This window comes from Bufo bufo, chromosome 3, assembly GCF_905171765.1.
Source record: "Bufo bufo chromosome 3, aBufBuf1.1, whole genome shotgun sequence".
NCBI classification, from domain to species: Eukaryota; Metazoa; Chordata; class Amphibia; order Anura; family Bufonidae; genus Bufo; species Bufo bufo.
In genome coordinates, this window is record NC_053391.1 from 645,095,784 (window position 1) to 645,111,167 (window position 15,384).

Genomic DNA, 15,384 nt, shown 5'->3' on the forward strand with positions numbered 1-15,384 from the left:
CTGTTCCAGTTCCCTAAACCACCCTCCGTCCCTGTCCCTCTGCCTTCTGCCCCCCCCCCCCCCCCCCCCCCCCCCCCCCTTCCTCCCGGTCTTTTTTTTTTTTACGGACACCATTTGGTCCGTGCACTTTTTTTAGGTCTTTTTATTTATTTTTTTACCACTTTTTCTGCGTGCGAACTGTGACCGCTTAGGCCTCTTTCACACTTGTGTTGTCCGGATCCGTCGTGTACTCCATTTGCCGGAGGTGCCCGCCGGATCCGTAACACTGCAAGTGAACTGAAAGCATTTGAAGACTGAGCCGTCTTCAAAATGCGTTCAGTGTTACTATGGCAGCCAGGACGCTAATAAAGTCCTGGTTGCCATAGTAGTAGTGGGGAGCAGTATACTTACCGTCCGTGCGGCTCCCGGGGCTTTTCAGAATGACGTCAGAGCGCCCCATGCGCATGGATGACGTGATCCATGCGATCACGTCACCCATGCACGCGGGGGGGCGCCCTGACGTCACTCTGAAGCGCCCCCGGAGCCGCACGGACGGTAAGTATACTGCTCCCCCGCTCCCCACTACACTTTACCATGGCAAACAGGACTTTAGCGTCCTGGCAGCCATGGTAACCATTCAGAAAAAGCTAAACGCCGGATCCGGTAATGCGCCGAAACGACGTTTAGCTTAAGGTCGGATCCGGATTAATGCCTTTCAATGGGCATTAATTCCGGATCCGGCCTTGTGGCAAGTGTTCAGGATTTTTGACCGGAGCAAAAAGCGCAGCATGCTGCGTTATTTTCTCCGGCCAAAAAACGTTCCGGTCCGGAACTGAAGACATCCTGAACGGATTTCTCTCCATTCAGAATGCATTGGCATAATCCTGATCAGGATTCTTCCGGCATAGAGCCCCGACGACGGAACTGCGTACCTGCCTGATCAGCACCTCGGGATTATTTGTGCAGAAAAAATAATGGTGGTCTGTGGATCACGCACTGTTAGGCTGGGTTCACCTGCACTGAATCCGAACCCATTCATTTCTATGGGGCTGTGCACATGAGCGGTGATTTTCACGCATCACTTGTGCGTTGCGTGAAAATCGCAGCATGCTCTATTTTGTGCGTTTTACACGCAACGCAGGCCCCATAGAAGTGAATGGGGCTGCGTGAAAAAAAATCACAAGCATCTGCAAGCAAGTGCGGATGCGGTGCAATTTTCACGCACGGTTGCTAGGAGACGATCGGGATGGTGATGGCTCATGTGACGGACCAAGTGATGAGCGCAGTGACGTCACAGGTCCTTTACCTCACAGATGAAGACAGAAGAGATGCCGGCTGCGCGAACAAGTGGATTAAGGGGAGTTAAATATATATTTATTTTTTTAACCCCTCCAGCGCTATTGTACTATGCATTCTGTATTCAGAATGCTATTATTTTCCCTTATAACCATGTTATAAGGGAAAATAATATAATCTACACAACACCTAACCCAAACCTGAACTTCGGGTCTGGGTAGCATATTCATTTTTTTATCACGCGCGTGCAAAACACATTGCACCCGCGCGATAAAAACTGAACAACGGAACGCAATCAAAACTGACTGCAATTGCGTACCTACTCGCGCGGGTTTTCCGCAATACACCCGGGACGCATCCTGAACAAATCCGTCACGCCCGTGTGAACCAGCCTTATGGAGGGGATCTGCGGATCCCGCACGGTTATGGAGGGGATCTGCGGATCCCGCACGGTTATGGAGGGGGATCTGCGGATCCCGCACGGTTATGGAGGGGATCTGCGGATCCCGCACGGTTATGGAGGGGATCTGCGGATCCCGCACGGTTATGGAGGGGATCTGCGGATCCCGCACGGTTATGGAGGGGATCTGCGGATCCCGCACGGTTATGGAGGGGATCTGCGGATCCCGCACGGTTATGGAGGGGATCTGCGGATCCCGCACGGTTATGGAGGGGATCTGCGGATCCCGCACGGTTATGGAGGGGATCTGCGGATCCCGCACGGTTATGGAGGGGATCTGCGGATCCCGCACGGTTATGGAGGGGATCTGCGGATCCCGCACGGTTATGGAGGGGATCTGCGGATCCCGCACGGTTATGGAGGGGATCTGCGGATCCCGCACGGTTATGGAGGGGATCTGCGGATGAAGCCGTTATGGGGAGGGGGGGGGGGGGGGAAATTACTGTGGATGAAGCAGTTATGGGGAGTGGGGGGGATATCTGTGGATGAAGCAGTTATGGGGAGTGGGGAGGGGGGGAATAGCTGTGGATGACACCGTTATAGGAAGGGGGATCTGTTACGACGATGCCCGTTCCCGGAGCTTGATTGTAAGTAGTAAACAAACAGGATAGCGCTGCTTTAAAGTTACTGGAGGTTAAGGATTACTGTTTAGATATGTATACTGCTGTGAGCAGCGGAGCCCGGTGTAAGAGTATAGTGACTGCACCAGGCCCCGCCGCAAGTTGCCGGCCTCCAGCCCCTCCTCGCTGATACATAGCTCCACTGCGATGTAAAAATGGCAGCATTCGCCACAAAAGACTGCCATTTTCCCCCGTCTTATGGGGCGAAAGATACGGTAGATAACACATTTTTAGCCAGTGTTCACTGTAGTGAATTTTTATACTAGTTTTTGTACACATGATCTGTGTGCGTGTTGCAGAGCACCGATCAGTAGTGTTCTCCGTAGCATCTGCACATTTTTTAGGTTATTGTTTTGTTTTTTTGGTTAGTGGTAGTAAGAGAGATAGTGTGAGTTTAGGTTTTTGCATGAACGCACCATCTGCGTACGTGCATTTTGCAACCACTGAGCACTAATCAGTAGTGTCCATTACTGATTGTGTCTGCTCAGTTTGCACTGCAAGTTTTTTTTGGTTGCAGAAAAGGCTTTTCCTCAGGAATTGATGTAATGTGACATGGCACAGAAAAAACACAGAAAAAAAATGCACCAAACGGATATGCCACGGACTATACTGGCTAGTCATACAAGTAGATATTAAAAGCTGAGACTTTTGCCAATATATTCCTGTCAGGAAAATATCGGAGCCCATCATGCACCACGTCACGGTCACTCAGCATGGCACGGGGTCCTACCACTACGGTAACTATGGTGTGAACAAGGTCTGAAGGTGATGACATCCAGCTCACAGCCAAGCTTCCACACAACCGCCTAGCAGGACAACTAGTGCAATGTGAATAAAGTCAGACTGTAAGCCACACCCATATCAGACCGTGTGATGGAGGTTACCAGGTGCAAAAGAGTATTTGAATGCCATTTTCTTTCTGTGTTATACAATTATATTTTCAACCGAACAATGCTTCATTTTGTGTAGGATGCCTTTGTGGTGCATGTGGACCGCGCCAGCATCCTCCATTGTATGCATTTTTTGCTGGGGATAGTCGTTTGCTGCGGTCCACATGCAGTGGGACTGCTCCCCCAATGAGAAACACGCTACAGTGTTTGGGGTTTGAGCAGCTCCCCCAGATTTGCAACTATATTTCTGTGATTTTGTTGTATATGTAGTGTATGTGCCTTTACCTGGCATTCAAACACTCTTTTGCACCTGGTAACCTCCATCACACGGTCTGATATGGGTGTGGCTTACAGTCTGGCTTTGTTCACATTGCATTAGTTGTCCTGCTAGGCAGTTGTGTGGAAGCTTGGCTGTGAGCTGGATGTCATCACCTTCAGACCTTGTTCACACCATAGGTAGCTTAGTGGTAGGACCCCTTGCCATGCTGAGAGACCGTGACGTGGTGCATGAGGTGCTCCGATGTGTTCATGACAGGAATATATTGGCAAAAGTCTCAGCTTTTAATATCTGCTTGTATGACTAGCTAGTATAGTCAGTGGCATATCTGTTTGGTGCATTTTTTTTCTGTGATATATAATTATATTTTCATCCGCACAATGCTCCGTTTTGTGTAGGATGCCTTTGTGGTGCATGTGGACCGCGCCAGCATCGTCCATTGTATGCATTTTTTTGCTGGGGATGGTCGTTTGCTGCGGTCCACATGCGGTGGGACTGCTCCCCCAATGAAAAACACGGTACAGTGTTTGGGGTTTGAGCAGCTCCCCCATATTTGACACTATATTTCTGTGATAATGTGACATGGCACCTAAAATACATGTCTGCCAATTAATGTCAGCAAAATCCATATTTAACAGTTTGACTCTAGAGCCCTGCAATGCACCCATACATCATTTTTTGAGCACATATGGGGTGTTGGCGTATTCGTGGCAAAATGGGGAACAAAATTTGGGGTGCATTTTGTCCTATTATACCTTGTGAAAGGGGGAAAAAAATATTTGTAATTGTTCATTTTCACAGCCAAGCATTTCCTAATTCTGTGAAATGCTCGATGGGTCAAAGTGTTCACTACACACCTTGAAATATTCCTTGAGGGGTGAAGTTTCCAGAATGGGGTTACTTTTTGGGGGTTTCCACTCTAGTGGTACCTCAGGGTATGTTCAATTGCAAGATTGCGCCTGTGAATTATTCTGGTGAAATCTGCCTTCCAGAAGCCATTTGGTGCTCCTTTCCTTCTGACCCCTGTGGTACGCCCATATAGCAATATACAAGCACATATGGGGCATATGGAGTGCAAAGAGTTTTAATGTGTTTTGCACACGTGTGGGAAAGAAAAATAAAAAAATAAATAAAAATAGGCATGTTTGGTACCCAGACCCGAACTTCTTCACAGAAGTTCAGGTTTGGGATCGGTGTTGTGTAAATGTTATTATTTTCCCTTATAACATGGTTATAAAGGGAAAACAATAGCATTCTTAATACAGAATGCTTACTAAAATGTCCATTGAGGGGTTAAAAATAAACAAATTTAACTCACTCCATCCACTTGGTCGCGTAGCGGATCTCCTCTTCTTTCTTCAGGACCTTTGATGACGTCACTGCTCTCATCACACGGTCCATCACTCACAATATAGAGCATGCTGCGATTTTCACGCAACGTACAAGTGATGCGTGAAAAATCACCGCTCATCTGCACAGCCCCATAGAAATGAATGGGTCCGGATTCAGTGCAGTTCATTGCACCCGCGCGGAAAACTCGCCCGTGTGAAAGGGGCTTTAGACTTTCCCATGATGCTACACAAAGAAGCAGTGTGTTTCAGGTGTTCATTTAAATACATCCACAGAGGTGTCTCTAATTAACTCAGATGTGGCTAACAAACCTAACAGAAGCTTCCAAACACATGACATCATATGGGCAGTCCAGGATTGTTTAAAGGCATAGTAATCTTAGTGTATGTAAACTTATGACATTGCAGAAAGTAATAAAAATGCCTTAAAACATTCTCTCTCTCATTATTCTGGCATTTGGCAAATAATTATTGTAATCCTAATTGACCAAAAACAGGAAAGGTTTATTCGGATTTCATGTCAGATATGGAGAAAAAAAATGCATGTGTGTCTCTTTATATAGTGTATGTAAACTTCTGGTTTCAACTGTACAACCCCCTATACATGTTAAGGCTCCATTCACACGTCCGCAAATGGGTCCGCATCCGTTCCGCAATTTTGCGGAACGGGTGCGGACCCATTCATTTTCTATGGGGACGGAATGGATGCGGACAGCACACAGTGTGCTGTCCGCATTTGAGGAGCGCAGCCCCGATCTTCAGGTCCGCAAAAGATAGAACATGTCCTATTCTTGTCCGCAGCTGCGGACAAGAATAGGCATTTCTATAGGGGTGCCGGGCGGGTGTGTTGCGGGTCCGCAACACACCACGGACGTGTGAATGGAGCCTAAAAGTGTAAAGGTAGTCCTGGCTACCAGAGGTCTAAAATGCTGAAAAACCCCTGGCAGCAAAAAGGTGGTTAAAAATGCTGTTAACAATTCTAGGGAGACACGTACTTCTGTCAAGAATTCCAAAGATTTCCGTCCCTTGTCTTCCGTACTTGGTCTGGAGGTTTTTTGGATTGAAGTTGGCAGCTTCTCTGCAGTGGATGCCTCCTTCACCTTATCAACAGACTTTTGCTTTTTCAGGAGACTCTTTTTCTCCACGTGGCTTTCATCAATGGACATGGCCTTTACGTCCTCTACTCGCTCAGCTTTTTTCTTGTGTTTCTTTTTCTTTTTTTTCAATTTCATGTTACCAGTCTCCACATCCACAGGACCTGTTGCAGCCTGTTCTTCTGGAGCATCCACCAGCATTTCCTGGCTTTTCATGACCTCATCCTGACCCTGCTTATCTCCATCATCCACAAGACCTTCCCCGCTTATATCCCCAGCATTTACCTCAGGTTCTGGAGATTGCGGTTTTTCAGTCTGCTCCAGCTCAGGAGCCTTCTTAATTTTTTTCTCTTTATGTTCCTCTTTATTCCTCACTTTACCATCCTTGCTGTCCTCCTTCTTGGATTTCTTCGACTCTTCCTTTTTTGACTTCTTGCTACTGTGGTCCTCTGTGCTTTCCGATAATCTTCTCTTTGACTTGGTGTCAACAAGTTGGTTTTCAGATGGTTCCGCTTCGGACTTTGACTTTTCTTTGTTTTTTCCAGATTTTGACTTCTTTTTTGTGTCATCTTGCTGCTTTTTGTCTTCTTCCTCCTTCAACTTCTTTTTCTGGGTAGCTTCATCTTTTGTGCTATGCTGGGAGTCACTGTCAGAATCTGCATCAAAGAGTTCATTCAATTTCAGCTACGGGAGGGGAAAATTAAAATTATTATTTTTAAAAGAATCAGTCTCTTATTTTCACGGCTCACTATTATCCTATTACATGATACAGGATATTTACCAGTGTCTCCTTCTTAGTAGCCTTCTGCTTACTTTCTGCTTGTTTCCGTCTAAATTCAAGGAGAACCTCTTTACAGTCATCAAGATGGGCCTCTGGTTCCCAGGTATCTCCCTCAGAATCGTATCCCTTCCAGCGCACACGGTACAGCACTTCCCCCTGTAACAAAAGCGAGAAACCTTCAGTAATAGAAGAACTTGTGTCAGCAGGTCTATTTTATGTCAAGAGGTAGTTCAAGTCCAACCTCTTCAACTAGGAACTGTAAAGGGTCCATACTCACTGACCCCTAGAAATATCCTATGATCGGTCACAGTCGCTCTGGATTTCATCTGTAATGTTTATACAGATGGCAATAGAACATAATGGAGTCTGAACCAATCATCAGATGGCCAAGGAGCACTGAGCAGATGCAGCATACATGAAATGAATGAATTGCGATCCAGTCTGCATTGATCTACCACAAGACAGGGCACTTTCCCACGTGGAAATGAATTAGGACATCTGCAGCCAGAAGTCTGGGAGGGCTAGGGGGAACCAAGAATAACATGGCCCAGATAAAGGAGGGAATACGTGCAGCAATTATACAGAATCTCCTCTAATGGGGACAGTTATTTGGAGGCCGTTCCTTGACGTTGAAGGTTCACGAGGGCTGCATACAACCAATGGCTCTGCATGTTAATGACCGAGCAGCTGGGTCACCCAACAGTGCTTCTCTGTGTCACACAGAATGCAGCCCTTTCTGTCCCTTCATCCCATTATCATTTTTTTAAGTTCTTTCCAGATAATGACACATCAAGGAGGCAAGCTAAACCTAGAGATTTTATTCTGCGAGGAGCTTCCTGCTTTGTCCATGAGCAAATGAAATTAGATGTGCGCGGTCTTATCCAGACCTCTTACAATTATGGCTACAACTGCAAAGTGCATATTCAGCCCAATATATTGTATGACTCCCATAGCATGTCCAGCTACTCCCTGTCAGATGCGAGCCGCACACCCCAGGGTGCACCTTCCTGTCCTCTCTTATCACAACTGGTTGCCTGATATGGAGCTTGTGCACTGCAAACATACAAGTCATGCAGACAACAGAGCGGTGACAGGCACCTCACAGGTCACCATCAGTGGAGAAAGCACCCCGGATAAGGGGCACAATCCAGCCCACACCAAGGACTGTACTGGGATCACCCCGACCCCTTCCCATACACGGCCCAACTGACAGTCACATACAGCCAGCATAAGGCTTGTCCACAACCTGGCCCACAGTGGACAATGGCTGCATGAACGTGAAGGCAGTGCTTCTGTTAACCCAAACTGTGCACCCATTGACTTCCAATAGAAGCTCAGCCTAAAGCCTCATGAACACGACTGTATATATTCTGCGGTCAGCAAAACGTGGATCTGCAAAATATGGATGAGGTCCATGTGACATCTGCGTTGCGTCCATTTTTAATTTTTTTTTGTGGGCAACCATTAAGTTCAACAGGTTTGTGGTCCACATTTTGAGGCCAAGAATAGGACATGTTCTATCCTTTGTGGAACAGACATACGGGTGCACAAAGTACACAGATGATCTGTATACTTTCTGCAAAAGGATAGAACATGAAAAAAATAATGGGTCATGGGTTTCCAAATAAAGTATACAAATAAATCAAAGAACAAGATCTCACCAAAGTACCAGTCAGCAGGTGGCTCGTTGGCAGAGAATACCCCCCTTCCACTGGTCACCCCAGATAGTGACCAGTCCCATGCAGTATAGGCTCTCCAGCTGAAGTAAAACTACAACTCCCAGCATGCAATGACGCTGGAGATTTAAACTCCTTGCAAGTCCAGACTTACAGGTTCTGAGAACTTAGTGCCATGCCGTCCAGTAGTGGGATGCTGTCTAACAGGACACACTAGCATCTGCATGGCTAGTAGAGGCCAATAAGGTATGGCCGCTGAACCTTTCTAAAGAGATATTCGGGTGATAGAAATGCCCGACTCTGATCATCTAGGACTGACAGAGAAGCAGAGTACAACGCACTCCAACAATCCCATAGAGCTGAACGGGACGGTTGCGCGCATGCTCGACTGCTGCTCCATTCATACAGGTAGCCAAAGACCGCTGCTCTCATGATTGGTGGTAAGTCCCCACAAGACACTTATTTCCAATCCTTTGGGTAGGGGGATCATTCCAAAACTTGGCACAGCCACCTTTAGGCAGCTTTGTAGGGGAATTGTGTATTTAGTGACAGTCAGTTCCTGCCAGGAGGAAGCAGCGCAGTGTTTGCACATCACACATACGGATAGGAGACAGCACGTCACACAGAGATCTCGTCTGACAGCCACAGCCAGCACCAAAAGAGGAGCACGCTTCACCTCAGGGTTCTGCTGGAGACCGGGGTGGCCACTCTGTACTACGGAGGTGATGGGGGGACACACCGATGACTTACTAACCTGCACAATCCCGTTATGGATTCTAAATTCCGTTATGGTCCGTGGTAGCGGAATCCATAACGGGATACTCCGATAACCCGAACTTTAAACACAAGTTCGCTCAACACTAGTCTTGGGAGCCATTTCCATGCACGCCCAGCAGGACTGGCCTTCATGTCGGCTACGTATGGACAGAATACGTCAATGTCAGCTATAGTAGAGCCTTCATGCATATGGCGGTAACTGTGCGTGCCGCCATTGAGTGCCTTCATGTAACATAGTATTGTGCCTTACTACGGCATGCAATGGAAAGGGGTCGGCATCTCCAGCTGTTGTACAACTCTCAGCGTGGCTATTTTCAGAGCTCCTGTAGAAGTCAGAGCTATTTTCAAACGTGAATGGAAGACACATATTCAACTATTAGTGAGTGGCGGTCTTACTTCATTACTACGTGGGGCGCCTTCCCTAGACACGTGCACCATGCCACAAAACACCCAGTGCTTTTGGTTAAAAAAAATCTGCACCTGTGACTTCAGCCTTCTGCTGCTCATACACCTAGACATCTTTACAGACTCCCCCATATCAGCATGCTGCCGGGATAAGGGGCTGCCAGACATATACGTTGCCACTTATCTAATATTTCTGATTTTAGTTTCCTTTGAAAGAGGAGGGGACAGTCAGACTGAAAACACATAAGATTGCCAGGGCCAGACCCCACCTCCAGAGCCGGGGCCACAGACCCCACCTCCGGAGCCGGGGCCACAGACCCCACCTCCGGAGCCGGGGCCACAGACCCCACCTCCGGAGCCGGGGCCACAGACCCCACCTCCGGAGCCGGGGCCACAGACCCCACCTCCGGAGCCGGGGCCACAGACCCCACCTCCGGAGCCGGGGCCACAGACCCCACCTCCGGAGCCGGGGCCACAGACCCCACCTCCGGAGCCGGGGCCACAGACCCCACCTCCGGAGCCGGGGCCACAGACCCCACCTCCGGAGCCGGGGCCACCGAAGGGGGCCAGGCATCAGCTCCGGAACCAGGGCCACCGAAGGGGGCCAGGCATCAGCTCCGGAACCAGGGCCACCGAAGGGGGCCAGGCATCAGCTCCGGAACCAGGGCCACCGAAGGGGGCCAGGCATCAGCTCCGGAACCAGGGCCACCGAAGGGGGCCAGGCATCAGCTCCGGAACCAGGGCCACCGAAGGGGGCCAGGCATCAGCTCCGGAACCAGGGCCACCGAAGGGGGCCAGGCATCAGCTCCGGAACCAGGGCCACCGAAGGGGGCCAGGCATCAGCTCCGGAACCAGGGCCACCGAAGGGGGCCAGGCATCAGCTCCGGAACCAGGGCCACCGAAGGGGGCCAGGCATCAGCTCCGGAACCAGGGCCACCGAAGGGGGCCAGGCATCAGCTCCGGAACCAGGGCCACCGAAGGGGGCCAGGCATCAGCTCCGGAACCAGGGCCACCGAAGGGGGCCAGGCATCAGCTCCGGAACCAGGGCCACCGAAGGGGGCCAGGCATCAGCTCCGGAACCAGGGCCACCGAAGGGGGCCAGGCATCAGCTCCGGAACCAGGGCCACCGAAGGGGGCCAGGCATCAGCTCCGGAACCAGGGCCACCGAAGGGGGCCAGGCATCAGCTCCGGAACCAGGGCCACCGAAGGGGGCCAGGCATCAGCTCCGGAACCAGGGCCACCGAAGGGGGCCAGGCATCAGCTCCGGAACCAGGGCCACCGAAGGGGGCCAGGCATCAGCTCCGGAACCAGGGCCACCGAAGGGGGCCAGGCATCAGCTCCGGAACCAGGGCCACCGAAGGGGGCCAGGCATCAGCTCCGGAACCAGGGCCACCGAAGGGGGCCAGGCATCAGCTCCGGAACCAGGGCCACCGAAGGGGGCCAGGCATCAGCTCCGGAACCAGGGCCACCGAAGGGGGCCAGGCATCAGCTCCGGAACCAGGGCCACCGCAGGGGGCCAGGCATCAGCTCCGGAACCAGGGCCACCGCAGGGGGCCAGGCATCAGCTCCGGAACCAGGGCCACCGCAGGGGGCCAGACCTCACCACCAGGGCCACCGCAGGGGGCCAGGCATCAGCTCCGGAACCAGGGCCACCGCAGGGGGCCAGGCATCAGCTCCGGAACCACCGGAGGGGGCCAGGCATCAGCTCCAGAGCCAGGGCCACAGGAGGGGCCAGACCTCACCACCAGGGCCACCGCAGGGGGCCAGGCATCAGCTCCTGAACCAGGGCCACCGCAGGGGGCCAGGCATCAGCTCCTGAACCAGGGCCACCGCAGGGGGCCAGGCATCAGCTCCGGAACAAGGGCCACCGCAGGGGGGGGGGGGGGGGAAGCAGACATGACCAATCAATCTGCAAGAAGCAAATGTAAACAAACAGTCCCCGCCCCTCGAAGACCCTAAATTCCAGATGATTTGATCCCCTCATTTCACCCCCTTTTAACCCTCTATACACTGCAGTAGAGTAAAGATAGGGGTGCATTAAGGCTGAGAGGGGTTATAGGCACATTTAATTTAAACATTGCCAGTACCATGTCCCAATCACACAGGACAGGGCCTCTTCCACACTGTGGCCCCCCAGCTCCCTCTGACATCCTCTCACTCACCCCTTCAATCTTGGAGTCCAGGATGCTCTCCACTTCAAACACGTCCTCCTCCTCGCTCTCCGCCCCTTCTCCGGGATTCTCCAGCTCGCCCCCCTTGCTGACAGCACCGCTGCCATCATGTCCCGCAAACTCCGCCATGATGGCTCGAGTTAGGCAGTCGACAACGGGGAAAATCCTCCTGCGCCACACACCTCCCAGATGCGTCCGGAGAGAATGGCGCGCTCCACCAATCACAGACCAGAGCGAGGGGGGATTGGGCCTCCCCGTTCTAACCAATGGGATGCGGAGAACGAGGGTGCGGGCAAGCGTAGAGAAATCTGATTGGATATTGTAGACTCCTGACAAGAAGAGAGCAGCCAATCGCTGCATCGCATCGCCTGGAAGGCGGGACGCATTGCGAGGTAACTTCAGGCAATGCCAGGGAGTCCTAGACCATGCTTGACTGTCTGGCACGTTGTGCGCATGCGTTGCTAGCGGTAGCTTATTGGTATTACTGTAGCGGGGTGGAGAGGCGTCTCTATGTCCGTGCACCGTGTATGCAAGCAAAGCACGTGACATAGCGCTGGTCTGCAACATGGGGCACATGCCTACACAGCTGCTGTATGTGAACACGCCCTAAGAGACCGCAAAGGATCTGCAGAAGACGAGGCTGAAGTTGGTTTCTTATTCGGCAGTTTCTTATACATTACTATGACAAATAAACCTTTTTTTCTCTTATTCCTCTGCAGTAAATCTTTTTTTTTTCTACATAAATGTTAAATATTATTTGTGAACAATCAGATTAATAAAAAAAAATCTAGATTATTTGTGTTTTTACTAAAAAAAAACGATAGTGAAAAATGGATAAAAAAATATGCATTTTGAATAAGTAACTGAGGAATTTAAGGGGTTAAACGCTGTTGGGCCACTGATCTAAGCGTGGAAATATAAAGAGTAAGGACCCCTCCATAACACCCAACTGTACCCAGCCTGGCCCAAACTGTGGATTGGCAAGAAAACAGGTGCCAACCTTGCCAACTATATACATTTTCAGCATTTTGAATAAGTAACTGAGGAATTTAAGGGGTTAAACGCCGATGGGCCACTAATCTAAGGGAGGAAATATAAAGAGTAAGGACCCCTCCATAATACCCAACTGTATCCAGCCTGGCCCAAACTGTGGATTGGCAGGAAAACAGGTGCCAACCTTGCCAACTATATACATTTTCAGCATTTTGAATATGTAACTGAGGAATTTAAGAGGTTAAATGCCGTTGGGCCACTGATCTAAGGGTGGAAAAATAAAGAGTAAGGACCCCTCCATAACACCCAACTGTACCCAGCCTGGCCCAAACTGTGGATTGGCATTAAAATAGGTGCCAACCTTGCCAACTATATACATTGTCAGCATTTTGAATAAGTAACTGAGGAATTTAAGGGATTAAACGCTGTTGGGCCACTAATCTAAGGGTGGAAATATAAAGAGTAAGGACCCCTCCATAATACCCAACTGTACCAAGCCTGGCCCAAACTGTGGATTGGCAAGAAAACAGGTGCCAACCTTGCCAACTATATACATTTTCAGCATTTTGAATAAGTAACTGAGGAATTTAAGGGGTTCAACGCCGATGGGCCACTAATCTAAGGGAGGAAATATAAAGAGTAAGGACCCCTCCATAATACCCAACTGTATCCAGCCTGGCCCAAACTGTGGATTGGCAGGAAAACAGGTGCCAACCTTGCCAACTATCTACATTTTCAGCATTTTGAATATGTAACTGAGGAATTTAAGAGGTTAAATGCCATTGGGCCACTGATCTAAGGGTGGAAAAATAAAGAGTAAGGACCCCTCCATAACACCCAACTGTACCCAGCCTGGCCCAAACTGTGGATTGGCAAGAAAACAGGTGCCAACCTTGCCAACTATATACATTTTTAACATTTTGAATAAGTAACTGAGTAATTTAAGGGGTTAAACGCTGTTGGGCCACTAATCTAAGGTTGGAAATACAAAGAGTAAGGACCCCTCCATAATACCCAACTGTATCCAGCCTGGCCCAAACTTTGGATTGGCAAGAAAACAGGTGCCAACCTTGCCAACTATACACATTTTCTGCATTTTGAATAAGTAACTGAGGAATTTAAGGGGTTAAATGCCGTTGGGCCACTGATCAAAGGGTTAAAATATAAAGAGTAAGGACCCCTCCATAATACCCAACTGTATCCAGCCTGGCCCAAACAGTGGATTGGCAGGAAAACAGGTGCCAACCTTGCCAACTATATACATTTTCAGCATTTTGAATAAGTAACTTAGGAATTTAAGGGGTTAAACGCCGTTGGGCCACTAATCTAAGGGAGGGAAGGCACTAATCTAAGGGTGGAAATATAAAGAGTAAGGACCCCTCTATAATACCCAACTGTATCCAGCCTAGCCCAAACTGTGGATTGGCATTAAAATAGGTGCCAACCTTGCCAACTATATACATTTTCAGCATTTTGAATAAGTAACTGAGGAATTTAAGGGGTTAAACGCCGTTGGGCCACTAATCTAAGGGTGGAAATATAAAGAGTAAGGACCCCTCCATAATACCCAACTGTACCCAGCCTGGCCCAAACTGTGGATTGGCAGGAAAACAGGTGCCAACCTTGCCAACTATATACATTTTCAGCATTTTGAATAAGTAACTGAGGAATTTAAGGGGTTAAATGCCGTTGGGCCACTGATCTAAGGGTGGAAAAATAAAGAGTAAGGACCCCTCCATAACACCCAACTGTACCTAGCCTGGCCCAAACTGTGGATTGGCAAGAAAACAGGTGCCAACCTTGCCAACTATCTACATTTTCAATATGTATTTGTGGATAGCTCACCCCCTATCTCAGTATGGTCAAGGTGCTCTAGTCAAAGACTGATCGCCCAATCAGTCAAAGTGAGGAAAAAATTGGAATGGTAAAGACTGGCACTCAATATGTGGGTCACAACATCAGCTTTTAATATTAAAATATGTCTAAAAGTGAATACATGATAAATAATAATATATAAAATATCCCCCTAAAAGTTCAATAAAATTGCCACTTGTCTAATGGTCCTAGATGAATGACATGTGCAACTAATTCAAATTGGAAAGTCCATAATACAAAGATTTCAATCTGGGACAATGTTCCTTTAAATATCGACAGTCAACGTCCGGACAGTATTGACTTCTTTTGAGTCTATGATAACATGCAATCCGCCAGTTGTGGCGTTCAATCTTTCCTCACCGTAGTGGGATGTGTGCGGTGGTCACAGGCTGTGGAGAGATGTTGCTTACCGGTGTCTGCAGCTTACCGGCCCTCTCGTTCACCAGGTGAACGAGAGGGCCGGTAAGCTGCAGACACCGGTAAGCAACATCTCTCCACAGCCTGTGACCACCGCACACATCCCACTACGGTGAGGAAAGATTGAACGCCACAACTGGCGGATTGCATGTTATCATAGACTCAAAAGAAGTCAATACTGTCCGGACGTTGACTGTCGATATTTAAAGGAACATTGTCCCAGATTGAAATCTTTGTATTATGGACTTTCCAATTTGAATTAGTTGCACATGTCATTCATCTAGGACCATTAGACAAGTGGCAATTTTATTGAACTTTTAGGGG

General features: G+C 49.1%; 1 protein-coding gene across 1 annotated transcript in view; it reads right to left on the reverse strand.

The window, feature by feature from the left end:
- MPHOSPH8 (M-phase phosphoprotein 8) overlaps positions 1 to 11,987 on the reverse strand; it is a 33,151-nt gene extending 21,164 nt beyond the window's left edge. The window contains 3 exon segments of the mRNA XM_040426241.1: positions 5,867 to 6,649; positions 6,747 to 6,902; positions 11,767 to 11,987. Of these exon segments, the coding sequence (XP_040282175.1) occupies positions 5,867 to 6,649; positions 6,747 to 6,902; positions 11,767 to 11,904 (1,077 nt within the window). The 5' untranslated portion in view covers positions 11,905 to 11,987.
- Positions 11,988 to 15,384: the final 3,397 nt, after the last annotated feature.